We start from the raw sequence: 22,822 nt of genomic DNA, 5'->3' as shown, positions 1-22,822 counted from the left end.
GGAGAGCCTAGAGGTCTGATTCCAGGGCGCATTCCAGGCCGTCGTGGAGTCCCCTGTCCCAGCCCGCTCCACCATCGCTCGCTGGAGGCGAGCACCTTTCCCACTGGGAAGGGAGGAGAGGGGAAAGAAAACAGTTTGAGGAACCATCTCCCGCCCCCCTCGCCTGGAGGGTCCCGGGATATTTCCCTCCTTTCTCTTTTCACTGTTTTGGCTCGAGCAGCCGACCATTGGCTCCTTAATTGTTTAAGTGAAATTGTAGGAGCGCCTGAGACTCTTCTTTGCTGGGTGCTGGTTGGGGCGTCAGGTCGGGCCCTTGCTCTGACTTCCGATCTCATGTATCACAGGAAACTTAAAGGAGGAACTTAAAAAAAATAATGGAGAGTGGATGGATGCAGGAGGTGCAAGAGTTTTCTGATTCAGGACTTTTCCTTAGGAGATGAAAACCCTAAAGAGATGCAATTTTTTCCCTTCTTTCAAAGATCAGATTCCAAGTGTGTGGGGAAACCCCACTTCCTCACCAATGATGCTGTGGGGTTGGGGTTCGGGGCACTGGCTGGGAGCAGGGCGCTGAACCCCACGTTCTCAGCAGGCCTCTGGAATGCCCACTCTGGATACTTTGAATTGAAGGGCATGGCAGCCAGGGAGATCCATGGCCTTGGGGGTCGGGAGAGTTGGTTGGCTTGTCCCACTCCAAGCCTCAGATCCTGCTGGGCTGGGAAATGCTGCGTGTGAATTTGAGGGAGCAAGGGGCCTTGGAGGATTCCAGAGGACCAACGCGGAGACTGGTCGGTCCTCTGTCCTTCTCTCCCTGAGCTCAGAGATGGGGGTGGTTACCTGAGGGCGGGATTCTTAACTGGGTCCGTGGGCACCCAAGCATCTGTGGATAGCATTCAGAGGGTCGTGTACTCGGATGGGAAGGGTTTATTTTTCACTAACCTTTACTGAAATTTAGCATTGCCTTGTAACCCTTGGTAGTACCTGTGATTTGCCATTAATAGACACCACAGAGGGTTTCATATCACGGTGCAGTTGTGATCGCTGTCTTGAAACCTGGTTTACCGTCGGTCATGAAACATCGTTTACCATCGTCATTGCTACGGAACTGCCCACTACTAGATCCTGTTTGATGTTAATAAAGAAACATATATAGATTACTATGTTTCACTGTTTTTAGAACTGTATTTAATATAATCCATTATCTTAGTGATTCTCTTCATCTTAGTTTATGCATTAAAAAATATGCTATGAGTTGATTCTAGAAACTTCCATCACTCCCTCCCCCCCCCCCCGGAGCTGGGGGATGGGCAAGGTGGAGGCTGGGTGGAGGCAGCTTCAGAGTCAACTCCTCTGTTTGTTGTGGGAAGACTGTGACAAACCTGTGGGGGGGAAGGGAAGGGCTGCGGGCTCTTTGGGAGACCCAGAGGAGGCCCCCCAGCACAGGGGGGCTGTCCCCTGTTGGGGCCCCTCAGCCTAGGTAAAGAAGGCGGTGGTCAGCCTGGAGGGCTCAGGGCTCACATTGTTTGGACAGAGGGTGTGCACAGGAATGTGAGGGGAGATGGGTGTGTGTGCAGGGGGAGTGGGGAGACTGCCTGTGTTGGTGACACAGCTCCACAGAAGGTGGTTGGGGGGGGGTGACTTCCTCTGTCATCCCTGCCCTGGGGGCTGGGACAGGGGCTGGGGAGGTGTTCTTTGGGGCTGGAGCGGTGGTCTTGAAGCTCGGGATGTGGTCTAGGGGCTGGGGATTAGGTCTTTGGGGCTGGGGTGGTGGTTTTCCAGCTGGGGACGTGGTCTTGGGGCTGGCTAGGTGGTCTTTGGGGCTGCGGAGGTGGTATTTGGGACTGGGGAGTTGGTTTTTGGGGCTGGGGAGGTGGTCTTGGGGTTGGGGGGTTGGTCTTTGTGACTGGGGAGTTGGTCTTTGGGGCTGGGGAGGTGGTAGTGGCGCTGGGGGTTTGGTCTTTGGGGCTGGGGAGATGGTCTTTAGGGCTGGGGAGGTGGTCTTTGGGGCTGTGGAGGTGGTCTCTGGGGCTGGGGAGGTGGTTTTGGGGCTGGGGAGGTGGTCATGGGGCTGGGGAGATGGTCTTGGGGCTGGGGAGGTGGTCATGGGGCTGGGGAGATGGTCTCGGGGCTGGGGAGATGGTCTCGGGGCTCGGGGGTTGGTCTTTGGGACTGGGGGTTGGTCTTTGGGGCTGGGGAGGTGGTCTTTTGGATGGGGAGGTGGTCTTTGGTGTTGGGAAGGTGATCTTTGCAGCTGGGGAGGTTGTCTAGGGGCAGGGGAGGTGAACTAGGGGCTGGGGAGGTGGTCTAGGGGCTGGGGAAGTGGTCTTGAGGCTGGAGTGGTGGTCTTGGGGCTGTGGAGGTGGTCTGTGGGCTGGGGAGGTGGTCAAGGGGCTGAGGAGGTGGTCTTGGGGCTGGGAGTGGGTCTAGGGGCTGGGGAGGTGGTCTTTGGGGCTGTGGAGGTGGTCTCTGGGGCTGTGGGGGTGGTCTTGGGGCTGGGGAGGTGTTCTTTGGGGCTGGGACATGTTCTTTGGGGCTGGAGAGGTGGTCTTGGGGCTCGGGATGTGGTCTAGGGGCTGGGGAGTTGGTCTTTGGAGCTGGGGTGTGGTCTTCTGGCTGGGGACATGGTCTTGGGGCTGGCTAGGTGGACTTTGGGGTGGGGAGGTGGTCTAGGGGCTGGAGAGGTGGTCTAGGGGCTGGGGAGGTGGCCTAGAGTCTGGGGAGGTGGTCTTTGGGGCTGGGGAGGTGGTCTTGGGGATGGGGAGGTGGTCTAGGTGTGGGGAGTTGGTGTAGGGGCTCGGGAGGTTGTCTTCGAGCTGGGGATTTGTCTAGGGGCTGGGGAGGTGGTCTGCGGGCTGGGAGGTAGTCTTGTGGCTGGGGAAATGGTCTAGGGGCTGGGGCAGTGGTCCTGGGGCTGGGGAGGTGGTCTTTGGGACTGGTGAGGTGGTATTCTGGCTGGGGAGGTGGTCTTCTGGTTGGAGAGGTGGTCTTGGGGCTGGGGAAGTGGTCTAGGGGCTGGGGAGGTGGACTAGTGGCTGGGGAGGTGGACTAGTGGCTGGGGAGGTGGTCTAGTGGCTGGGGAGGTGGTCTAGGCACTGAGGAGGTGGTCTTTGGGGCTGGGGAGGTGGTCTAGGGGCTGGGGAGGTGGGCTAGGGGCTGGGGAGTTGCTCTTAGGGCTGGCGTGGTGGTCTAGTGGCTGGGGAGGTGGTCTAGGGGCTGGGGAGTTGGTCTTTGGGGCTGGGGTGGTGGTGTTCCGGCTGGGGGCGGGGTCTTGGGGCTAGCTAGGTGGTTTTTGAGGCTCGGGAGGTGGTCTAGGGGCTGGGGAGTTGGTCTTTGGGGCTGGAGAAGTGGTCCTGGGGCTGAGGGGTGGTCTTTGGGGCTGGGGAGGTGGTCTAGGCACTGAGGAGGTGGTCTTTGGGGCTGGGGAGGTGGACTAGGGGCTGGGGAGGTGGTCGTTGGGGCTGGGGAGGTGGTCTTTGGGGCAGGGGAGGTGGACTAAGGGCTATGTGGTCTTGGGGCTTGGGAGGTGGTCTAGGGGGTGGGGAGGTAGTCGTTGGGGCTGGGGAGGTGGTCTAGAGGCTGGGGAGGTGACCTTTGGGGCTGGGGAGGTGGACTAGGGGCTGGGAAGGTGGTCTTTGGGGCTGGGGAGGTGGTCTTGGGGCTGGGGAGGTGGTCTAGGCGCTGGGGAGGTGGTCTTGGGGCTCGGCATGTGGTCTAGGGGCTGGGGAGGTGGTATTTAGGGCTGGGGAAGTGGTCTTTGGGGCTGGGGAGGTGGTCTCGGGGCTGGGGAGGTGGTCGTTGGGTCTGGGGAGGTGGTCTTTGGGGCTGGGGAGGTGGTCTTGGGGATGGGGAGGTGGTCTAGGTGTGGGGAGTTGGTGTAGGGGCTCGGGAGGTTGTCTTCGAGCTGGGGATTTGTCTAGGGGCTGGGGAGGTGGTCTGCGGGCTGGGAGGTAGTCTTGTGGCTGGGGAAATGGTCTAGAGGCTGGGGCTGGGGAGGTGGTCTTTGGGACTGGTGAGGTGGTATTCTGGCTGGGGAGGTGGTCTTCTGGTTGGAGAGGTGGTCTTGGGGCTGGGGAAGTGGTCTAGGGGCTGTGGAGGTGGACTAGTGGCTGGGGAGGTGGTCTAGTGGCTGGGGAGGTGGTCTAGAGGCTGGGGAGGTGACCTTTGGGGCTGGGGTTGTGGTCTTTGGGGCTGGGGAGGTGGTCTAGGCACTGGGGAGGTGGTCTTGGGGCTTGGCATGTGGTCTAGGGACTGGAGAGGTGGTCTAGGGGCTGGGGAGGTGGTCTTTGGCGCTAGGTATTTGGTCTTGAAGCTGGGGAGGTGGTCTAGGGGTTCGGGAGGTGGTCTTGGAGCTGGGATTGGTCTAGGGGATGGGGAGGTTGTCTACGGGCTCGAGAGGTGGTCTTGTGGCTGGGGAGGTGGTCTTGGGGCTGGGGATGTGGTCTAGCGTCTGGCGAGGTCGTCTTGGTGTTGGGGGAGTGGAGCTATTGGAGACTCGTGAGTGCTGGGATCCCAAGGTGAGGGGCGTGGTGAGAAAAGCAGGTGGCGTTAAGCCTTGAGGGGTCTCCTTCGTGTGCAGCGCTGTCTGTCTTCTTGCCTCCTGTGATGGGTCACAGTGTCTTTGGCCCTTGCTTCCACCAATGAAATAGAGTGAATTCCAAACTGTTGGTTTTCCTTGAAGGTCAGTGGCGTGGAGACCCAGAGGCTCATTTCTTGTAGGGAACAAGTTCCATTTTGGTCTCTGGCCCCTGGTGGTTGGGGACTGAGCTTAGACCCCGGGGTCCCAGTGGCCCTCCTGTGGACTACGGAGAGGACTGGGGTCCAGGTCAGTGCGCCATGGGCCCTGTGGAGGGATGGTTGTAAAGATAAACAGGGAGGTGGCGGCCATGATGATTCTGGAGGGAAATGTCTGTGATCAGAACAGCCTGGCCTGCTGTGGGACCCCAGAGCCGCCCCGCGTGGAGTTCCGGGGTCACGGCCCGGCCCGGAGTTTCTAATCTCATCTGGCCTTGGCCCCGCTTCAGGGTCTGGGGAGCAGGGACCCTCCTTGTCAGCATGTAGTTTTCTCGCCGGTGGTCCCCACGCGCTGGGGTCTTCGCCTGCTCTGGGCGCTGCGCGGAGCCGGAATCTGGGGGGGGCGGGCGGCTCAGCACAGGGCAGGGGGGCCCTTGAGGCCGCGAAGGCCTGATCCCTGCTGCCTTCTTCTGGGGTTCCTCCGTGGGGAGCCCCTTTCTCCCGCCTGTGCGGCCCCCGGAAGTGCAGAGGCCCGGGCTGCCTGTGGGGCAGGCTTTGCTCTGGGAAGGGCTTGCTCACCGCTCCTCCCTCTGACTCAGGTTGGAACAAGTAACCTGGCTCCCCTGGCCGGGCAGCCTGGGAGGGACACAGGCGGGACCAGGGGAGGGACAGCCACCGGCCATCGGCGTGGGGAGCGGAAGTGGGCCAGAGAGCACGGGGCGGCCTGGGACACCCTGAGGAGACATGCCAGGCCCCTCGGTCCCCTGACTTGGGACCAGGGGGCATTTCCCGGACTCCTGGACTGAGCTGGAAGCAGGTGAGGGTGGGGCAGCTGGAGCGGGTCTTTGGGGCGAGGGCAAGCCGGCCTAGGGGTGGGGGGCCCAGCAGTGGCCGTCAGCCACAGGGCACAGGGGTGATGGGGGTGCTGGTGGGCTCGGATGAGGACCCAGCACTGTAGTTCCCAGGCCTCAGTTTCCACGGGAGCGGGGAAGGCTGGGACGAGAGAGTCCCAGGGCCTCCCTTTGGGGCCACATTTGTGACGGGAGAGGGTCCCAGTGGCTCAGCCCAAGGGCAAGTGCACGGCGCTCCCCTTCCTCCCCTTTTGTCCTTCTCTGCCTTTTCCTGGGGGTTTGCGTTCGTTTGCTTGTTCTCCGTTCTTTTTCTCTGTTCAGGGTGGACGGATAGGGCTTGCCACCTGGGGCTGCGGGTCTGGAGGGCAGGGAGGGTTCCCATGCGGAGAGGCGGGGATATTCCCAGAACTGCCTGTATCTGAAAGGCATGCCTTCAACACCCACGGGAGCCTGCAGGTCCTGGGACAGGGTCCCCGAAGCTGGAGGGCCGCCCCCGGGGGGGCAGATGAGCGGGCCGCACACGTGTGGGTCCTTCCTGCTCAACCTGGCGCTATCCAGATTCAGTGTGGGGACTGGCCAGGGCCCCGGGTACCGTCCAGTTGTCACCGTGCCTGTGAGGACGGGAGGCCCAGCCAGGTGAGGTGAGGTGAGCTCCCCTAAGATCACATAGGTGATGGCAGGATCCAGGCTGGAATCTGGGGCTCCCAACGTCCGGTCCGTGCTCTCTGCCCTACTTGGAGCAGGCCTGCCCCCGACCCTGGCCAGAGGGAGGAAGGGGCTGAGGGGGCCGTTCTGCTGGGCCACCCCTCGGTCCCTGCAATTCCTGCTCACTCTGCAACAGGCAACAGCATGAGAAGCAGGGCTGAGTTGTCAGAGCTTCCCAAGGCGACTCCTTAATGGTTAATAATTAATTAGTAAGTGTGAGTAATGGATGGCTTCCCTCCCACATCACCCCCTCCCTCGTCCAAGCAGACGTGCTAGGACGGCCTTCCTTCCTTGCTCTGACAGGGCCCTGCCCCTGGCTGCTGGGGAGGCCCACAGGCTGCCCAGGGCTCTGCAGCGGGCGGCGGGGGAGCTGCCTGCCGTCTGTCCCGCTCCATCTCCAGGAGGGATGAGGGTTTGGGAGGGTGAACCGGGCAGAGCTAACTCACGCCCAGTACCCTGGTCTCGGTTCCCAGAACGTGTGGCCAGGCTCTCTCCTTGGCATCTTCGCAAAGGCCCCATATAAACTTTAAAAAAAAAAAAATCCTCCCCTCCACTCTCTAGACTTCCTTGGAGAACTGAAACTCCAAAGTGCAGGTACCTATTGTTTTCAGGGCGAGGTTTTTAACAGGCCCAAGGTGCTCTGATAGGCTGTGCTGTTTCTGTAGGTCTGTAAAGCTGTCCATGGGCAGAGAGGTGCTCCTGGGGCCTGGCCGTCAGCGGTCCCTCCTCCAGGGGCCTGGCTGCGGGCTCAGCTTGTCTCCCACTGGCTGAGGAGCCCCCTTGCCCAGCAGTGATGCCCTGAGGAGAAGCAGGAGAAGCTCCAGACAGAGACTCCGGAGGACTTCTGCACTGTTGCTCAATGGCTGACTCAGGGAGCAGGTGGCTGGGCTTCCAGGCCGCCTGCCCGGGCCCCGCCCGCGCTCCCCACCCTGGCTCCAGCCAGCCGCCGCCAGGCCCCGGCCAGCTGGGACCCTGAGCAGGGGTGCAGACTTGGCGAGGAGAGAGGGGGCGCCAGCGGGTGCGGCCGGGGTGACTGCTGCCGGCAGACGCACACCTGGAACTCTACCTGAGCTGCACACGTGCGCCCGGCCCGGGCAAGCAGAGTGGCCGTGGTCTCCTTCCCATCTTGGGGCAGCTTCGGCTCTGGTCACCCCTCCAGCCCCGGCAGCACGCGCCCAACACACATGCACGTGCGCGCTGCCTCGCTCCCGGCTGTGGGGTGTGAGGTCCGGGCCCCCTCCCCTTCGAGGGGCCTCCCAGGCATAGCTGGTGGCCCGGGAGTTGGCTCACGGCTTTGGGCACCTGCCCTCGGGTGGACCGCCTGGTGTAGACAGACAGCAGGCAGCCTGGGCTGTGGGCCTCGGGACAGGGCCTGGCTGAGTGCCCGGTGCCCTCACCCACGGGGGCGGCGGGATGGGTCTCGGGCTGAGGACCGTCAGCCGTGCCTCCCTCCTGGCACCGACGTTTCCCCTCCCTCCTCTCCTTCCCTTCCTCCTTGACTTGTCCTCCCACCTTTTTCTTGTTCCCTCCTTTCCATCCTCTCTCTTTGCTCCTGTCCTCATGGGCTTTCTCCCCAGTGTCGTGGTCCCTGTGGCCACCACTGCTGTCACCCCTTGGGCTCGGAGGCCTCTCTGGGAAGGAGGCGGCAGGGGCCCAGGCTGGGCCCAGGGCAGGTGCGCTGGAGAGGCCCACAGAGCCTTCTGTCCGCAGCGCCCCTAGCACTGACACCCCCATCCCAGACTCACTCCCCCGGAAGCATGGGCCTCACGCCACATCTCCCACCCTCACCCACCTGACTCAACAGCTCTGTTTGGAGGCAAGGGGGTTTACGTGTATCATTTTTTGTTCTTTTAAAAGCTGGAGAAACTCCAGGCCACCTGCACATCCTGGCCCAGGCTGGGAAGGGTGTCGGCCCCTCCTCCTCTGTGCCCCCTCCTCCCAGAAGTCCACCATGGAGAGCAAGGATGAGGTCAGCGACACCGACAGCGGCATCATCCTGCAGTCTGGTGAGGGCTTTGGGCGCCCCCGACCCCACCAACTCCTCGAGTCCCAGGCTCCAGGCCCGGCCAGGCTGAGGGGCCCAAGGCGGGGGCGGCGGGGAGGCCACTGTGCGGGGAAGGGGGGTGCAGACCCTGGAAGGGCTGAGAGTTTTCCTCCCTGGGTGGGAGTGGGGGCTCTGGCCTGGAGTGCCAATCCTATCTGAACAGCTACCTGCCGTGTTCAGCTCTGGCCCCATGATTCCTAAGAAGCTGAAAACTCTTATCTGGTTCGCGGGAAGGGGCCGTGGCTCAGGCTGGCCACAGCCGATGGGCCCAGTCGGGTCTGGTTTGGACAGAGAGAGAAGATGCGCGTGCAGTGTGTGTGTGTGTAAGTGTGTGTGTGTGTATGTGTGTGAGAGTGTGTGTATGTATGTGAGTGTATGTGTGTGCGTGTATGTGTGTCTATATGTGTGTGTATGTGTGTCTATATGTGTGTGTGAGTGTATGAGTGTGTGTATGTATGTGTGTGTTTGTGTGTATATGTGTGCATGTGTGTGTGAGTGTATGTATGTGGGCATGTGTGTGAGTGTATGTGTGTGTATGTGTGTGTGTGTATATGTGTATGCGTGTGTGTGTATATGTGTATGCATGTGTATGTGTGTGTGAGAGAGGGGTGGGGGAGCAGACAAGGAAGAAGGCACCTGCCACGGGTGGCGGCTGGGAAGGGAAGGGCGGGAAGGAACGGGCTCTGACCACAGCCTGGCCCTCACCGCACACGGCCGAGGGGCCGCCCGTCCCTCCGAGCCGTAACGGTGCCGTCGGGCCGCCGGGGTACACGCCGCCTTTTGGGTGTGACACGGCCTGCTGTGGCGGCCGGCCCGCAGCCTGGGCAGGCGAGGCCGCCTGAGCGCGCGTGTGCGCCGTCAGCCCTGGGGGCGTCCCGCGGCGCCCGGGACAGGCTCCCCTGAGCGCGCGCCCCTGCCCCGCCGCAGGCCCCGACAGCCCGGTGGCCCCCGCGAAGGAGCTGACCCACGCGGTGCGCAAGCAGCAGAGGGCCCTGGAGGCGCGGCTGGAGGCCTGCCTGGAGGAGCTGAGGAGGATCTGCCTGCGGGAAGCGGTGAGGCTGGGCCCCGCCGCGCACAAGCGCGGGCTTAACCCCGGGGGCTGGAGCCGCATGCGGGGCTGTCGGTGCCGAGGAGTGGGAGGCCCGGCCCTGAGAAAGTTCTGGGGGTCCGACGGGGCACCGGATGGCACAGCGAGGGGACAGCTCTCCCCGCAGCGCCCAGGCATATGGCCGGGCAGAGGAGGGGCTGCAGGGACCATAGCCAGGCCAGGGCAGATCCCCGGACGAGGGACAGCCCTGGATGCTGGGACGCGCGGAGATGGGCAGAGGCCTCTGGGGAAGGGCGGCACAGGTCACCCAGGGCCCGCCGGACGGGCTGTTCCTGCTCGGCCAAGGGCTGGGCGTGGAGAGCGGCTTGGCACGAAATTGCTTCCCCCGCAGGAGCTGACGGGCATCTTGCCTGCAGAGTACCCCTTCAGACCGGGGGAGAAGGCCCCCAAGGTCCGCCGCAGGATCGGAGCCGCTTACAAACTGGACGAGTGGGCCTTGCACAGAGAGGTGAGGTGCTGCAGGGTGCCGTCCCTGCTCCCCGAGGCTGGCGGCTGTGGTCCCCAGGCCTTGCTTCCCCTCCGCAGGGGTCTCTGCTCTAGCATCACACAGCTCAGGCCGCTTGGCTCTGCGTGGACGAGGGGCACCCGCCAACGTGTAGCCCACGTGGCCTCAGGGAAGCCGTGCCAGTGCCGGGAGGGCTGGGACCTCAAGGGAGGACGTGGGGTTCAGTCCCCTGAGGGCAGAAGGCCAGCCAAGAGCGCAGCCGGCCCGGAGAGGCAGTGGCCTGTGTGGACGGGTCGCTCTGGCTCCTGGGGCCATCCTCCCCTTTCTCAGCACAGGAGGGGGGCCGTGGGGTGGCTTGGACCCTCGGGTCCCTCCCCGTGGTGTGACGGGTGGCTCGTCTGCCTGGCCCTTTGGGGTGGGAGGGAAGCGTCCACCTCAGTCCCTCCCTGCCTGGCTCGGGGTCAGGCTGCTGGGTGGGTCCTGGGCCAGCTGCTTGGAGGCCTGGGCCCTGGACACCGCCGTCTGCTGGGGGTCTGGGCCATTCCGGTGTCGCTCACTGCGTCCTCCCCCAGGACCCACTGAGCAGCCTGGAGAGGGAGCTGGCCCTGCAGCTGCAGATCGCCGAGGCCGCGCGGCGCCTGTGCCGGGAGGGGAACCTGGGCCGCCAGGCGCGCCGGCAGCGGAAGCACGCGGTGCAGCAGGAAGAGAAGAAGCTGCGGGACCTGCAGCGCTGCCTGGGGGAGTGGCAGCGAGGCAACGGGGCCCCTCCCGCCCCGGCCCCAGGCCCAGGTGAGCAGCGGCCGGTCCCAGACCCATCCGGCCGGTCCCAGACCCATCCGTCCCGTCGTTGGGGGAAACCTGCTTCCCCGGTCCGCCCCACCCCATCCTGACCCGTGGCAACCCCACAAGCCTCAGCCCAGTCATCGCCCTCCCCTGAGACCCTCCCCATTTCCTTAGAAAACAACCCACTCCTCCCTCGGAATCCACGCCCTGCAGGAGGCCTCCCGGACAGGAGGCACCCCCAGGCTGACCTCAGCTTATCTCGAGGGCTTGTCCAGCCCTCCGATCCCAGGCCCACAGGGCAGGTGGTCCCGTGACACGGCCGAGGGCCCACATTCTGTGCATATCTGCTCGCTGCAGTGCTGCAGGGCCCACGGCTGCCGGCGGATGCTCTGGTGGAAGTGCACACCCACCGTCCCTGAAGTACCTAGAACCGCCCAGTCAGGACTGGGGCCCCCGCGCTCTGTTCTCTAGTTACTGTGCCTCTTAGTCTAGTCCCTGAGCCCGGGGTCCAGCGCCCGCTGACTGTGCGGCACCTAGTGAGTCGTCCAGGCCCAGGCGTCAGGGGACATCACACGTCCAGGCCGGTTCCTCTTCCAGCAAGTGGTTCTGGGCCCTCGCGTGTGGCTTTTTCTTTCTCCTGACCCGAGCCCAACCTGTCGGGTCAGTCCTTGGAGGCCTCCCTTCCGTTCCGGCGCCAGGGCATTGGGCTCGCCCTGCCCCAGGCCTCTCCTGGCTCCCAGGCCTCCCGTGCGTGTGAGGGAGCTGGCACAGGGAGTTGGGCCCTGGGCTGAACCGGATCTGGGGCCTCCACCTGGGCTCCCCAGCTCCCACCCCTGCCCCTCAGGTCAGCTTTGTGCCAAGGCCGCCTCCTGCCCCGGCTGGGCACGTGGCCTCTAATTTAGGGTGAGTCCAGACGCCTCCCAGGTCCCCCCCAGCAGCCAGGAGGGGAGGACGAGGGAGGAGATGCCTCCACGCGACAGCTGACCCAGTAACCCCGGGCGGCGGGGAGACCCAGGCAGGACGGCCGACCGGCTCTGGTGGAGAGGGGCCTCCGTCCTCCCTCTTCCTCACAGGGCCCAGGATGCAAGCTCCCCTTGAAAGGCAGCTGCTGACTTGGGCACGGAAGCCCCCGAGGGCTCGTTGCTGTCCTGGTGGCAGGGGCCCGGGGGGCTGTGCCCCGTCTGTGTGTCCCAGCCCCTCCTGTGTCCCGTCTGGCCTCACACCGCCCTGTGGGCTCCTCTGACCACAGGCCTGCGGTGTGGGGTGGTGGACGGTGTAGGGCTGTGGCTCTGCTCCTATCATTGCGACGATGAGGCTGCTTGTTGGGAGTGGGGAGCAGGCCAGGACACGCCTGGGGCTTGGCCAGCCATCCGCGGGAGGGGGCACTTAGTCCAGGGGAAACAGCTGTGGGGAAGGGGCTTGGCCATGCGACTGCTTCCACCCTCCTGATCAGAGAGGCAGCTCTGCTCTCCACCTGCAGCCCTGGCCTGACCAGGCCGAGGTCCTGGGTCTAGTGTCCTGTGTCGACGAGGCCTGAGGTCCTGGATCTAGTGTCCTGTGTTGATGAGGCCTGAGGTCCTGGGTCTAGTGTCCTGTGTCGACGAGGCCTGAGGTCCTGGGTCTAGTGTCCTGTGTTGACGAGGCCTGAGGTCCTGGGTCTAGTGTCCTGAGTCGACGAGGCCTGAGGTCCTGGGTCTAGTGTCCTGTGTCGATGAGGCCTGAGGTCCTGGGTCTAGTGTCCTGTGTTGATGAGGCCTGAGGTCCTGGGTCTAGTGTGCTGTGGTGATGAGGCCTGAGGTCCTGGGTCTAACGTCCTGTGTCGATGAGGCCTGAGGTCCTGGGTCTAGTGTGCTGTGGTGATGAGGCCCGAGGTCCTGGGTCTAACGTCCTGTGTCGATGAGGCCCGAGGTCCTGGGTCTAACGTCCTGTGTCGATGAGGCCTGAGGTCCTGGGTCTAACGTCCTGTGTCGATGAGGCCTGAGGTCCTGGGTCTAGTGTCCTGTGTTGACGAGGCCTGAGGTCCTGGTTGCAATGTCTTCTCCTGGGAGCCCAGGAGGAGGTGGTTCTAGACAGGTAATTCCTGCTCTTGGCCATCTGCCCAGCTGGGCTCGCCCTGAAAGCAGGAAGTAGAGAGGGATTAATAGTTAACTAGCAATAAAGATGTATGAAAAAATAATTAGTAGCTGAAAGGTGTTTTGAATTAAAGAGGAAAAAAAAAAAGCAAACAAACTAACCCAAAAAAAGTTAGAAAAATCCACCCACCCTCTTGGTCTCCGCAGGAAGGTTACTCAGTTTGGAACCTAATTCTACCAGGTGGCAGCCATTAGCTTGTCCCCTGCGGGTGGCGGGAGCGGTCAGCTGCGGGGCGAATAGACCACAGGGAGCCTGATGAGAAAGGCCCCCCAGCACCGAGCTGACGTAACAGGTGCTCAGGACGCTTTTGTTGATTAGCGGTGCCCGTGCTGGCAACGCTGGTAGGAGCTCTTCCATGATGAAACGTTCCAGATCTGTGCTGTCCAATCGGCAGCACTCACTGCATGAGACTGTTGAACACTTGGACTGTGACCCGTGCGGCTGAGAAACTAAAATTTTAATTTAATCTAAAATAGCCCATGCAGCCAGTGGCTGCTGCACGGGACGGTGCAGCTTTGAGGATGCCCAGCGTTTGCATGGCCTCTGCCTGGGGTGTCCGCCTGCCGCTGCTGGGCCGAGGGTAGGGCTGTGGGGCAGCGTGGCCAAGACAGCAAGCAGCCCCCATGAACCACCTGATTAAGCCACCGGGGCTGATGGCTGTCTTCCCAGACCATATATTCAAACCCCAAACACGTGACTATACCCAGCCCCCGACCCCGGCATCCCTGGACCGTGACAGTAACAGTCCCACAATTTCTTCAAGTTGACATTTGTGAAACATAAACATCTCGGTTCCCCAGGTTTTTGTTAAAGATCAGAGGCTGGGAACCAGCATTAGGTAAGAGCACGTCTCCCCAGTTGAACCTTAAAGCACGGGCTGCTCCGTGGGCAGCCGCCCCTGCATGTTTACAGACTGCTCTGTGTAAAGGTTCTGTCTCATTTAAACTGAGGAGCAAACGTTGACAAACTTCTGTAAAGGTCCAGGGAGTAAATGTTTTAGGCTCGTGGGCCATGTGGCCTCCGTCATTACTACTCAGCTTGGCCATCGTATCATGAAAGCAGCCAGACGTTACGTAAACAAACCCACAGTCGTGTTTCAATACAACTTTATTTATAAAACCAGCCAGAAAAAAAAAATTGTTTTTAAGGGACTTCGCTGGTGGTCCAGCGGTTAAGACTCTGTGCTTCCACTGCAGGGGGCACGGGTCAGGGAACTAAGATCCCGCATGCCTCGCGGTGTGGCCAAAAAAAAAAAAAAAATCCAGTTAACTGGATTTGTCCCACAGGCCTGCCACCAGCCAATTCCTGTTATAGGGGATTTTCAGATGGCTGGAAACGGAATCTACTTTTCTTAGAATTTTCTGGTTAATGACCTCTGCATGAAAGGCCAGCTAACAGGAGAGCCCATAAATGGTGGTGGTGAAGGGCCAGACTCTGGTCAGACGGTCTGGGTGTGAATCTGACTCAACCACCTTCCGGCGGTTTGACCTAAGCTATGTTATCAGCTCCTCCAAGCCTCTGTGTCCTGAGCTGCTACGGGGAGATGGTCATCTCACCGTACACGGTTGTTATGAGGATCCCGTGAATTCACGTATATAAGGCGCTTAGAAAAGCCCAAGAGAAATAATTAGCTATTGTCAGTTTGCCCTCACCCGCGTTCTCAAATGTAGTTGAAAATGCTTTGCGAGTTCCCTCCGGGTCATGTTAGGTTAGACCGAGTATCTGAAGTTTCAGTGTTTTAGGGACAATGGTAAATTTGAGTCCTCTGTCTTCCTGGGTCCAGACTGCTGCTGCCCATGCAGAAGGACCGTCCTCCATGTCCTTAGGCGGCTGTCCTGTCACCAGGGAAGGACCTTCCTGACCCAGACGGCCACTCTCACTTGAACTGTGAGAGCCCACGACCCCATAGCTGCAATTCCCACTCTCGCTGGTAATGCAGGGGTTCTCAGATTTGCGGGTGCTTGAGTTGAGCTGTATTTATGGTATCAGAAGACTATACAACAGTTAGCAAAAATCTCTTTACCCCGGGGGCCTTCCAAAATGACTCTCTGCCTTCCCCTCCACTGCCTGGAAACCCCGCCAGAGGAAGGCCTGGCTTTTTTTTTAATAGATGGGGAAACGGAGGCCCAGAGCGTTGAGATGGCTTATTCGAGGTTACAAAGCTAATGGCAGAGCCAGGATTAAAATGGAGTTTCCTGTCTCCTCACTCCTATTTACTGACTTTTATTTTCTCCTTCCAAGTGATAAATTCACACCTAGCACAGAACTGAACACGTGGTTGGTATCTCCCGATAAGGGATGCTATCAGGAAGGGGGCGGGGCAGCTGCTCAGCACTGCTGATGCCCCAGCTCTGCGGGGGGATTTCTTCACCTCCTCCTCTCTCCTTTGGCCTCCCCAGAGCACGGCGCCTCAGATGACTCCCTGTTGGACGGGCTGCTCCGTGAGGAAGGTGAGAGGGCAGTTTAGGGGCTGTTGTGAGCGCTGGGCTCCTCCGCGAGAACTCGGGGCTTGGGCGGCGTTGGCTGTGACTTCTCAGTGAGCTAAAGGAGGCGGGAGCCGGGCTGGGCTCAGCGTCCGTTCCACCTGTGCGCCCTGTGCGTGGGTGAGGGGGGGATGTGCTGACGCTTTGCCGGTCCAGGTGCTCGATCATCGTGACCGGGAGGGGAAGGGGAATCCAGCAGAGCCCTGGGCCCCGGGCCTCCCTGCCTTTGCCTGGGACTTAGCCTTTACGTCAATACGCACCCGTCAGAGCCTCAGCCATCGGGCCACGGTCATTGCCCTTTGTGAAAACAGGGTAGCACTGAGGGAGGAAACACAAGTCCGTAGATTGAGAACCCTGGTGACAAACCCTAACGATGCTGAGGGGTCAAGGTGGGCCAAGAGGGTGGTGAGGTCCTGCCCAGGGGAGGGCCCAGGCCAGTAAGGAAACAGCACACGTGGGCACAGCGTGAGAGGAAGAATAGGGAAACAGGAGGTTAGCTGCAGATACGGCATCAGGAATAAAGGTTAGAAAGGGGAGTCATGTGAGCCAAGAGAGTCAATCTGGGGAGGCTTCCTGTAGGAGGCAGGTATAAGATGGAGCTGTAAGGAGTAAGTCTGAAAGGAGAATAAGGTGTTTAGAAGCATCTGGGCCCAGAGCCATGGCCTGGCACTGCCAGACTGGCAGCCACGGGAGGGCGGGCCAGGCACAGGCCACGGAGGTTCTGGTTGGGCTGGTTCCCCCACCACTGCCTTCCCGGGCTTCCTTTACCTGCAGAGGCATCTCAAGTGCCAAAACCTCCCCCAGAGTCCCCAGATGCGCCTTCCCGGCCTCTCCCGCCCCAAACCCTCGAGGGGCTGCAGCCAGCAGGCCTTGACACGGGGGGCCTGGAGCGGGCCCCCATCCAGAACAGCCCCTGGAAGGAGACGAGCCTGGACCACCCCTACGAGAAGCCCAGGAAGTCCTCCGAGCCCGGAAGCGAGTCCAGGTCAGGCGGGGGGAAGGGAGGGCCAGGAGCAGGTGGGATCTGGGGGGGGGCACAGTGCAGGAGACCCCGATCCTGCGTGTGATGGTGGGAGGCATGAGTCCGTCCCTCCACACACCGGAGCCCCTGGATGGAGGCATTCCTGCTGCTGACCTGTCTCCAATCCCTCCAATCTCCAGCAGCCCGGCCAGCACCCCGCAGGATGGGCCCAGCGAGTCTAGTCCTGCCTCCTGCTACGTGGTCCCCGTCCGCAACGTTGCTGGGCAGCGGCAGGGCCGCATCAGTGCCCCGGCCACCCCTGAGATGCAGGGCAGGAGGGGCCAGTCACAGCCCCTGAGGTAAGAGACAGGCCACCCCAGTGATGCAGGGGGTGAGACCCACCATTGAGAATTTACCTTTGGAGGGTGGTGGCTTCCAGGATTATGTGGGACACCCGTGGGTGACACATGGCTTGTGCAGTGGCTTCTCCTTGGGATGTTTTCTTAAGCACCGCTCAATAGAGGCCGCACCCCAACCAGCAAAGCCAAGGGCGAGTCCCTCGTGAAGCAAGGTGTTTTCTTCCAAAGACTCCGGTTTTGTCTCTTTGCACAACCAGATTCCACTTTTCTCCCCGTCTCTGCAGACTCTCCTGCGAGAGCAGGAGTGTACCTTAGAAGATACTTTTGCAGTTGTCTGTGATTGTTTTATTATTAGTCTCTTGACGATGGACGGGTCACGTTCTCAACGGACGTACAGTTGATTCTCATTACTTGGGTAGTTATGTCCTGTGAAGTGCAAAGCTGACCCGCTGCTCCCGGGGACACACAGGGTTACAGCTTCTGGTCACAACGTGTCTGTCAACTGATCCATACGTAACCTTGTTTTATGGGGTTTCTGTTTAAAGACACCTTATCTAATACGTACCATCAACTCATTAACATTGAACTCAGGGCCAACAGCCCTAGATCTCACGCCTGAACGAGGCTCATCTAACATGTTATTTTCTCCGTAAATCACGTCCCAGCTTCCTTGAGCTCAGGACACCAGACGGTCCTGCAGCATCAACTTTGGGGCCATTTTAAACACTGAAATCACCAACAAAACGCACAAAAATACGAAAAGCATGATACTAAGTAGACTGTGGGAATCGTATGAGAGCTGAACCCAGAACTCAGAGCCTCGGCTGGGAAAGCCTGCTGGGCCCTGCGTGTGTCCACACGTGACCACAAAAGCGCCGGGAGTGTTGATTTTGAGGCTATAAATCAATTTGAGCAGTCGGTGAATTTGCAAATACAGAACCCATGAATAACGAGAATCCACTCAATGCTCCTTTCCAAGTTCCCTGCTGTTTGGTGCTCGTTTCAGTGACCGAGTTACGACAGGCAGTGTCGGCCACACCGTCCTACAGCCCAGGGCACCCTCAGGACATTGCTGGGTTCTTCCGTCAGGTTGACTTTGCTTCTGGGCAGCGCTGGGCTGGAGGCCAGAAATGCATCTTATAGTTCACATACTGGGGGGCCTTTTTACACACAGGGCCTTTGTGCAGATTAGTGAAAGGCGCCCCGCTGGACGGACAGGCCTGCTCCCGGGGTGCTGGCAGAGGGAGGCTGGATTCCAGCCCCGCTGGCTGTCCGGAGCTAGTGCCCTGGGGAGGGCCACCTGCATGCGGCCACCCTGTCCTAGCCGGCTGGGGCTGCCGTATAGAACAGCGCAACTGGACACACACCACCGCCTCCAGACTGGGAGGCGGCAAGTCCAGGACGCAGATGCCCCAGGGCGGTTTCTCCTGAGGCCTCTGCCCTTGGCTGTAGAGGGGCCCGCCCTCTCCTCTCTTCACTGGTAGTCCCTCGGGATGGGCCACACACCAGCTTCACGCCTTCACCTCGGACGCTTGATGGTGTCCGCCCGTTCAGATTGTGTGGTTGAAATGCCACTGGACGCCTCGCACCTGAGATGGCTGAGAACAGGAGGCAGCTGTGGGTGGCCTCCGTGACCCAAACCCCAGCGTGCAGTGGAGCAGTGGTGTGGGGTGCAGGAGGGGCGTGTAGGGCGAGCCGGGCCAGGAGGCTGTGGGCACGTGGGGAGGCGTGGCCGAGGCCGCGCACGCGCGATGCCTTCCCCGCCGCCCAGGCAGGGCTGGCTCAGAGCCCCCTCTTCTCTCCATAGGACCGACCCCTTCCGCGCGGGCCCCGACGGCAGGGGTCGCAGCGCCCTCCCGCGCCGCCGCCCCACTTACTACACGGTGACTGCACCCGCTCCCGTGCCGTGCCCCGCCTGCCACTCGTGCTCCGAGGACAGCGGTTCCGACGCCTCCAGCCTGTCGCACCCGACGCCGCCCGGCAGCAGCAGCCCCGACATCTCCTTCCTGCGGCCACTGTCCCCGCCCGCGCCGCCCCGCCCGCGCGTGCCCCGCGGCCCCCGACTCCGGCCTCCCCCCGCCTGCCTGAGGGCCGCGCGCTACCTGGTGGTGGCTGAGGGCCGCCCGCCGCCCGGCCAGTGGGTCGAGTGGGGCCCGGGCCGCGGCGAGGACGCGGCCGCCCCGCGCTGGCAGCGCCCACCGCCCGCCCACGGCCGCGTGGTCCGGACGCCCTCTTTGCGCGACAGCCCCGCGGGCCGCGGGCTCAGCAAGGCGGCCGTGTCCGAGGAGCTCAAGTCGTGGCACGAGCGGGCCCGGCTCCGGAGCTCACGCCCCCACTCGCTGGACCGCCAGGGGGCTTTCCGCGTGCGCAGCCTACCGCCTGGCGCCGAGAGCTTCGCGCGCACACAGGTACGCGCGCGGGTCCGGCCCTCCCAGGTCCCGCGATCCGGTGCTGGGGCGCAGGCGCACAGCCTGCAGTCCGGTGGCCGGGCAGCTTTCAGCTCGGAGGAATAGGCCCCAGAGCATTTCCTCGCGGCTCTGGAAGGCCCGCAGGAAGACTCCCCTGGCGGCCTCCTGAGTTCGCCTGTACGTTTAGCTCTAGAGCGCGTGTCCACGTGCGCCAGTGGAGGTGACCCTCCCAGACACCTAAGACCTTTTTTCCTAATGGCTCCACCGATGATCTACAAAACAGAGAGGCCTCTATTTATAACCGTAAGGCCAATCCCCATCACCCCCCAGTCTCCCGACTTGAGTGCCCAGGACGGAGGGAGAGTCTGGCAGTGTGTATGCAGGGGCCATAACCTGTGACCGCCTGTCAGCCAGCTACTGTGCCCCACTCCCCTCCCGCCACCCAGCTGAGAAGCAGGGTGACTGATGGCTAAGGGCGCAGGCCCCGGTTCAAGTCTCAGCCCTGCCAGCACTGGGCAGGTTTATTAACTCCTCTGGTCCTCCGTCACTCTCTGTAAAATGGGAGTCTTAAAGGACCCATCACAGAGGGGCAGTAAGAACTTGAAATGAGTTAATATGTGGGAAATGATTAGAGCAATGCATAGAAAGTCCTAATACGTGGTGTTATTATCACCTGGGGCCCCCCGAGGTCGGGGACCGAGTTGGTGGGCAGCATATAGGTGGAGCACCCCGACGTGAGGTAGCATGGCCACTCTTGATTTCTGTGCCCAGTTTTTTCTTTCTGGAAGAGGGGGACCGTGCATGAGCTTTTTTTTCCGGCTGCGTGGCATGTGGGATCTTAGTTTCCCGACCAGGGATCGGACCCATGCCCCCTGCACTGGGAGCGCTAAGTCTTAACCACTGGACTGCCAGGGAAGTGCTGAGTGAGCCTTTCTTTATTGCTCCCTGGGAAGGAGGGCTCTGCAGGGGGTGTGCTCCAGAAGCCCCCGACAGGCTGCTGCTTTGAGACCCAAGATTCTGGCCGGGCCCAGCTGCACCTCCCTCCCCCGCCCCCAGTCCTCTGGGCTGCAGCTGGCATCCTGGGCCTGGTAGCACCCTGGCCGCAGTCCCAGGCCGCACCCTCCAGCTGACGTGCCTTTCCATGCCTGCGAGCTTGGACCTGTCCTTGGCCCGGGCCCAGCCCATCCCAACCTGCCAGACGGGGAGGGTGATGAGAAGTGAGCTGGGGGGGATGGGGTGGGGGTGGAGCAAAGGTCAGGGTGCCCGTCACACCCGAAAGAAAGCTGGAGTGGAAATGGACGAGGGCACAGAGAGCCTGCCGCGGAGGCGAGGGCTGAGTGGCTGGGCCGGTGCTGCCACCGGTCAGCGTCCTTAGGGGACAAGGATGGTGTGGCCGGGCTTGCTGTCCTGATGTCTCGACCTGCTTTGCTCACCCACCTCTCCTTTCCCCCTGGCCCGGGCAGGTGCCCACCGTGTGTGTGCTCCGGAGATCGCCTGAGGGGGCCCCCGTGCAAGTGTTTGTACCTGAGAATGGAGAGATCATCAGCCAGGTGTGACCCTGGGCTCCGGACACCGTGGCCGGCAGGCCGAAGAGACTGCTTCCCAGCGGGGCTGGGGCTGCGACCGCCCACCCTTGAAGCCCTCTTCGGCTCTCCTCCCCCATCGCAGGTCGATGACCTGGAGCTGAGACTTTTTTTTTTTTTTTACCAGTTTTTGTTCAGAAGCTCTGGCCTATGGATTTATACTTGTGGTTTGTCCCCAAGATCCCTGTAATATGACAATGCTTTATTCCCCAGAGACAGGCCTACTGGACTCGAGGCCTTGCCTCTGACTAACAGCACCTGTCTCCGTGTGCAAGACGTGTGGTCGGGGACGCATCCCCAGAGAACAGCCCCTGGCCCTCCCGCCCCACTGCCGCTGGGGGCTGCACCTCCCTCCCCCATTTCCCAGCTCTCAGGCTGTAGGGTGCCCGGGCTGGGGGCGAGTTGTCCCCTCTGTGATGTGCTCTGTGATGCACGCACCGAGCTAGGTTAAAGGTCAGCGTGTCCTGGCGGAGTCTTGTCTTCCTGGGCTCTGCTCTTTTCCTGACCCCGTGACTTCCTTGTAGGGGCCCCTGTCACTGTGTGCGCCCTTGTCCTGAGGCTCCCAGCGTCGACCCGGACCCAGGAGCGTTGGGCTGGAGGCCTCTCCAGATTGGAGCATCCGTAGGCCCTGGCCGGGAGCTGACCACCTTCTCTGGGCCTCTTGAGGGCTTGCAGGCCACCGCCCGCTCCCCCCCCCCCCACCGCCCCACTTCCTCTGATGTCTTTTCATCGTCGTCATCCTAAAAACCAGCGCTTTACATGTGCTTCTGGAAGGGCGCCCCCTGTGGCGCGTTCCCAGGGCCGGGGGTGTCATTGCTCCTTCCCGCACTCGGCTGTGCTGCCCTGAGACCGGATTTCCTTGAAGGAGGGCAAGTCCTTGTTTTTACAGACATGGGGACACCCGCCTTGCAGGGTGTTAAGGAATCATCCTAGTGCTGAGACTTGAGGCCCGGAAGCCGGCCGTGCTAAGACCGTCCGTGGTCCCGGGCTCTCATCCTTGGGCCTTTGCTGCCGGGTCAGATCCCCAAATAGGGGTCCTGCTCCCAGGAGAGAGCCACTGAGCTGAGGCTGGGAGGTTTGGACGCACCAAGCGCTGACCTTGCCCACGTGGCATCCTCTGTCTGTAGGACGGGGGCTACACAGACAGCTCGAGGCTCTAAGAACTTTGAGGCCTGACCCGGACGAAGCACAGTTCTCCCGCTGCCTGGGGAGGGCGGCCCGGCCCAGGGGTCGGGAGGAGGGAGGGGCCTGAGGGGAAGCCCGCATCCCTGTGCTCCCGGCCCGCAGCATCCTGGCTCTGGGAGCACCTGCCCCGTCGTGTTGACTTTGGGCGCTGTTCCGTGGCGGTGGGTGTCTGAGCGCGTTGCCCCTGAGCACAGCCTCTGCCCCCTGCCGCCCCGGGTCCTCGCGGAGTGCGCCCTCCACGCCCGCGGGTCCTTCCCGTTGACTTACTGGTCCTGTGTGATGCCTGGTGCGCCTGAGAAGTGGCTGTGTCCTCAGCTGCGGGGCTGGAGCGGTGGGGTTTCCGTGCCAGTTACTCCAATAAAGTCTGTCTTTGTGAGGCGGAGCCGGTGAGGAAGGTTCTTTTGTGCTGAATTCCGTGAGCAGAGGATCTGGCCAGGTCCCTGCGGGGCGGGGGGTGGGGTGGGGGGGAAGCTCTCTGCGTCCCCGGGCAGGATGGAAGCAGGAGTTGAAGCTCTTTGGTCCCCCTACGCCCGGGGCCCGAGGAGCTGGGCTCTGGGAGTCCCTCCCCGAGAAGGACCTGGGGCCACGGCAGCCCCTGGGGGTTCCGAGACTGTGCTCAGTGATGGGAGGGGCTGAGCCTCCTCAGAGCCGTTCTGGGGGGAGAAACAGCCCCTCTTCTCCAAAGCTGGATGAGGTCGGGGGCGGGGGGGAGTGGACTGCCCAGGTCACAACGGGGCGGGGAGGGCAGCTCGCATCGGCTACCTCCATGCCTGCCCTGCAGGGGCCGCTCTGGAACCCAGCGCAGCGCCCCCTGGAGCCTCGATGCCCAAGATGGGCGTGCGCCCCAGAGCTGAGGCACCAAGTGTCAGGTGAGGCGTCCCTTCCGCCGGCCCTCGCGGCGGCCCCGGGGCAGGGCGTGAGGCTGGGCAGATGCCCGTGGGTGGGCTGGCCTCACTGTGCCCTCTGCCCTCCCTGGGCTCCAGGGACTGCGGCTTTGGGGGCCGGGGCGCTCCATTCTGGGGTGGGCTCCGAGGGGACACAGCCCA

General features: G+C 61.9%; 1 protein-coding gene across 4 annotated transcripts; it reads left to right on the top strand.

The window, feature by feature from the left end:
- The first annotated feature begins 5,302 nt into the window (after nucleotides 1–5,302).
- Nucleotides 5,303–22,158, top strand: INAVA (innate immunity activator). 4 transcript variants are annotated; one of them, XM_033847307.2, is made up of 10 exons: nucleotides 5,303–5,545; nucleotides 8,142–8,290; nucleotides 9,256–9,380; nucleotides 9,768–9,884; nucleotides 10,454–10,670; nucleotides 15,197–15,247; nucleotides 16,085–16,265; nucleotides 16,442–16,600; nucleotides 18,408–19,008; nucleotides 20,472–22,158. In XM_033847307.2, exons 2-10 carry the CDS (start codon nucleotides 8,236–8,238, stop codon nucleotides 20,562–20,564), a joined length of 1,599 nt encoding a protein of 532 aa, XP_033703198.1. In that variant the 5' UTR covers nucleotides 5,303–5,545; nucleotides 8,142–8,235; the 3' UTR covers nucleotides 20,565–22,158. The 4 variants fall into 4 exon arrangements, with proteins under 4 accessions (XP_033703198.1, XP_033703136.1, XP_073656022.1 ...); XM_033847245.2 differs by having other exon boundaries at nucleotides 5,304–5,545; nucleotides 16,055–16,265; XM_073799921.1 differs by lacking the exon at nucleotides 5,303–5,545 and adding an exon at nucleotides 5,655–6,878 and having other exon boundaries at nucleotides 16,055–16,265.
- Nucleotides 22,159–22,822: the final 664 nt, after the last annotated feature.

The sequence above is a fragment of the Tursiops truncatus genome, chromosome 1 (assembly GCF_011762595.2).
Source record: "Tursiops truncatus isolate mTurTru1 chromosome 1, mTurTru1.mat.Y, whole genome shotgun sequence".
Lineage (NCBI taxonomy): Eukaryota > Metazoa > Chordata > Mammalia > Artiodactyla > Delphinidae > Tursiops > Tursiops truncatus.
The sequence above is the reverse complement of the archived record's forward strand: the minus strand, read 5'-3'. Positions and strand labels throughout refer to the sequence as shown.

What these genes read in the sequence shown, in the direction of transcription:
- INAVA (XM_033847245.2), top strand. Translation starts at nt 8,236, where the DNA reads ATGGAGAGCAAGGATGAGGTCAGCGACACCGACAGCGGCATCATCCTG. An exon ending in CGCCCCGGCCCCAGGCCCAG is followed by an intron (nt 10,671 to 15,196) that starts GTGAGCAGCGGC and finishes TGGCCTCCCCAG; the next exon opens with AGCACGGCGCCTCAGATGAC. An exon ending in GAGCCCGGAAGCGAGTCCAG is followed by an intron (nt 16,266 to 16,441) that starts GTCAGGCGGGGG and finishes TCCAATCTCCAG; the next exon opens with CAGCCCGGCCAGCACCCCGC.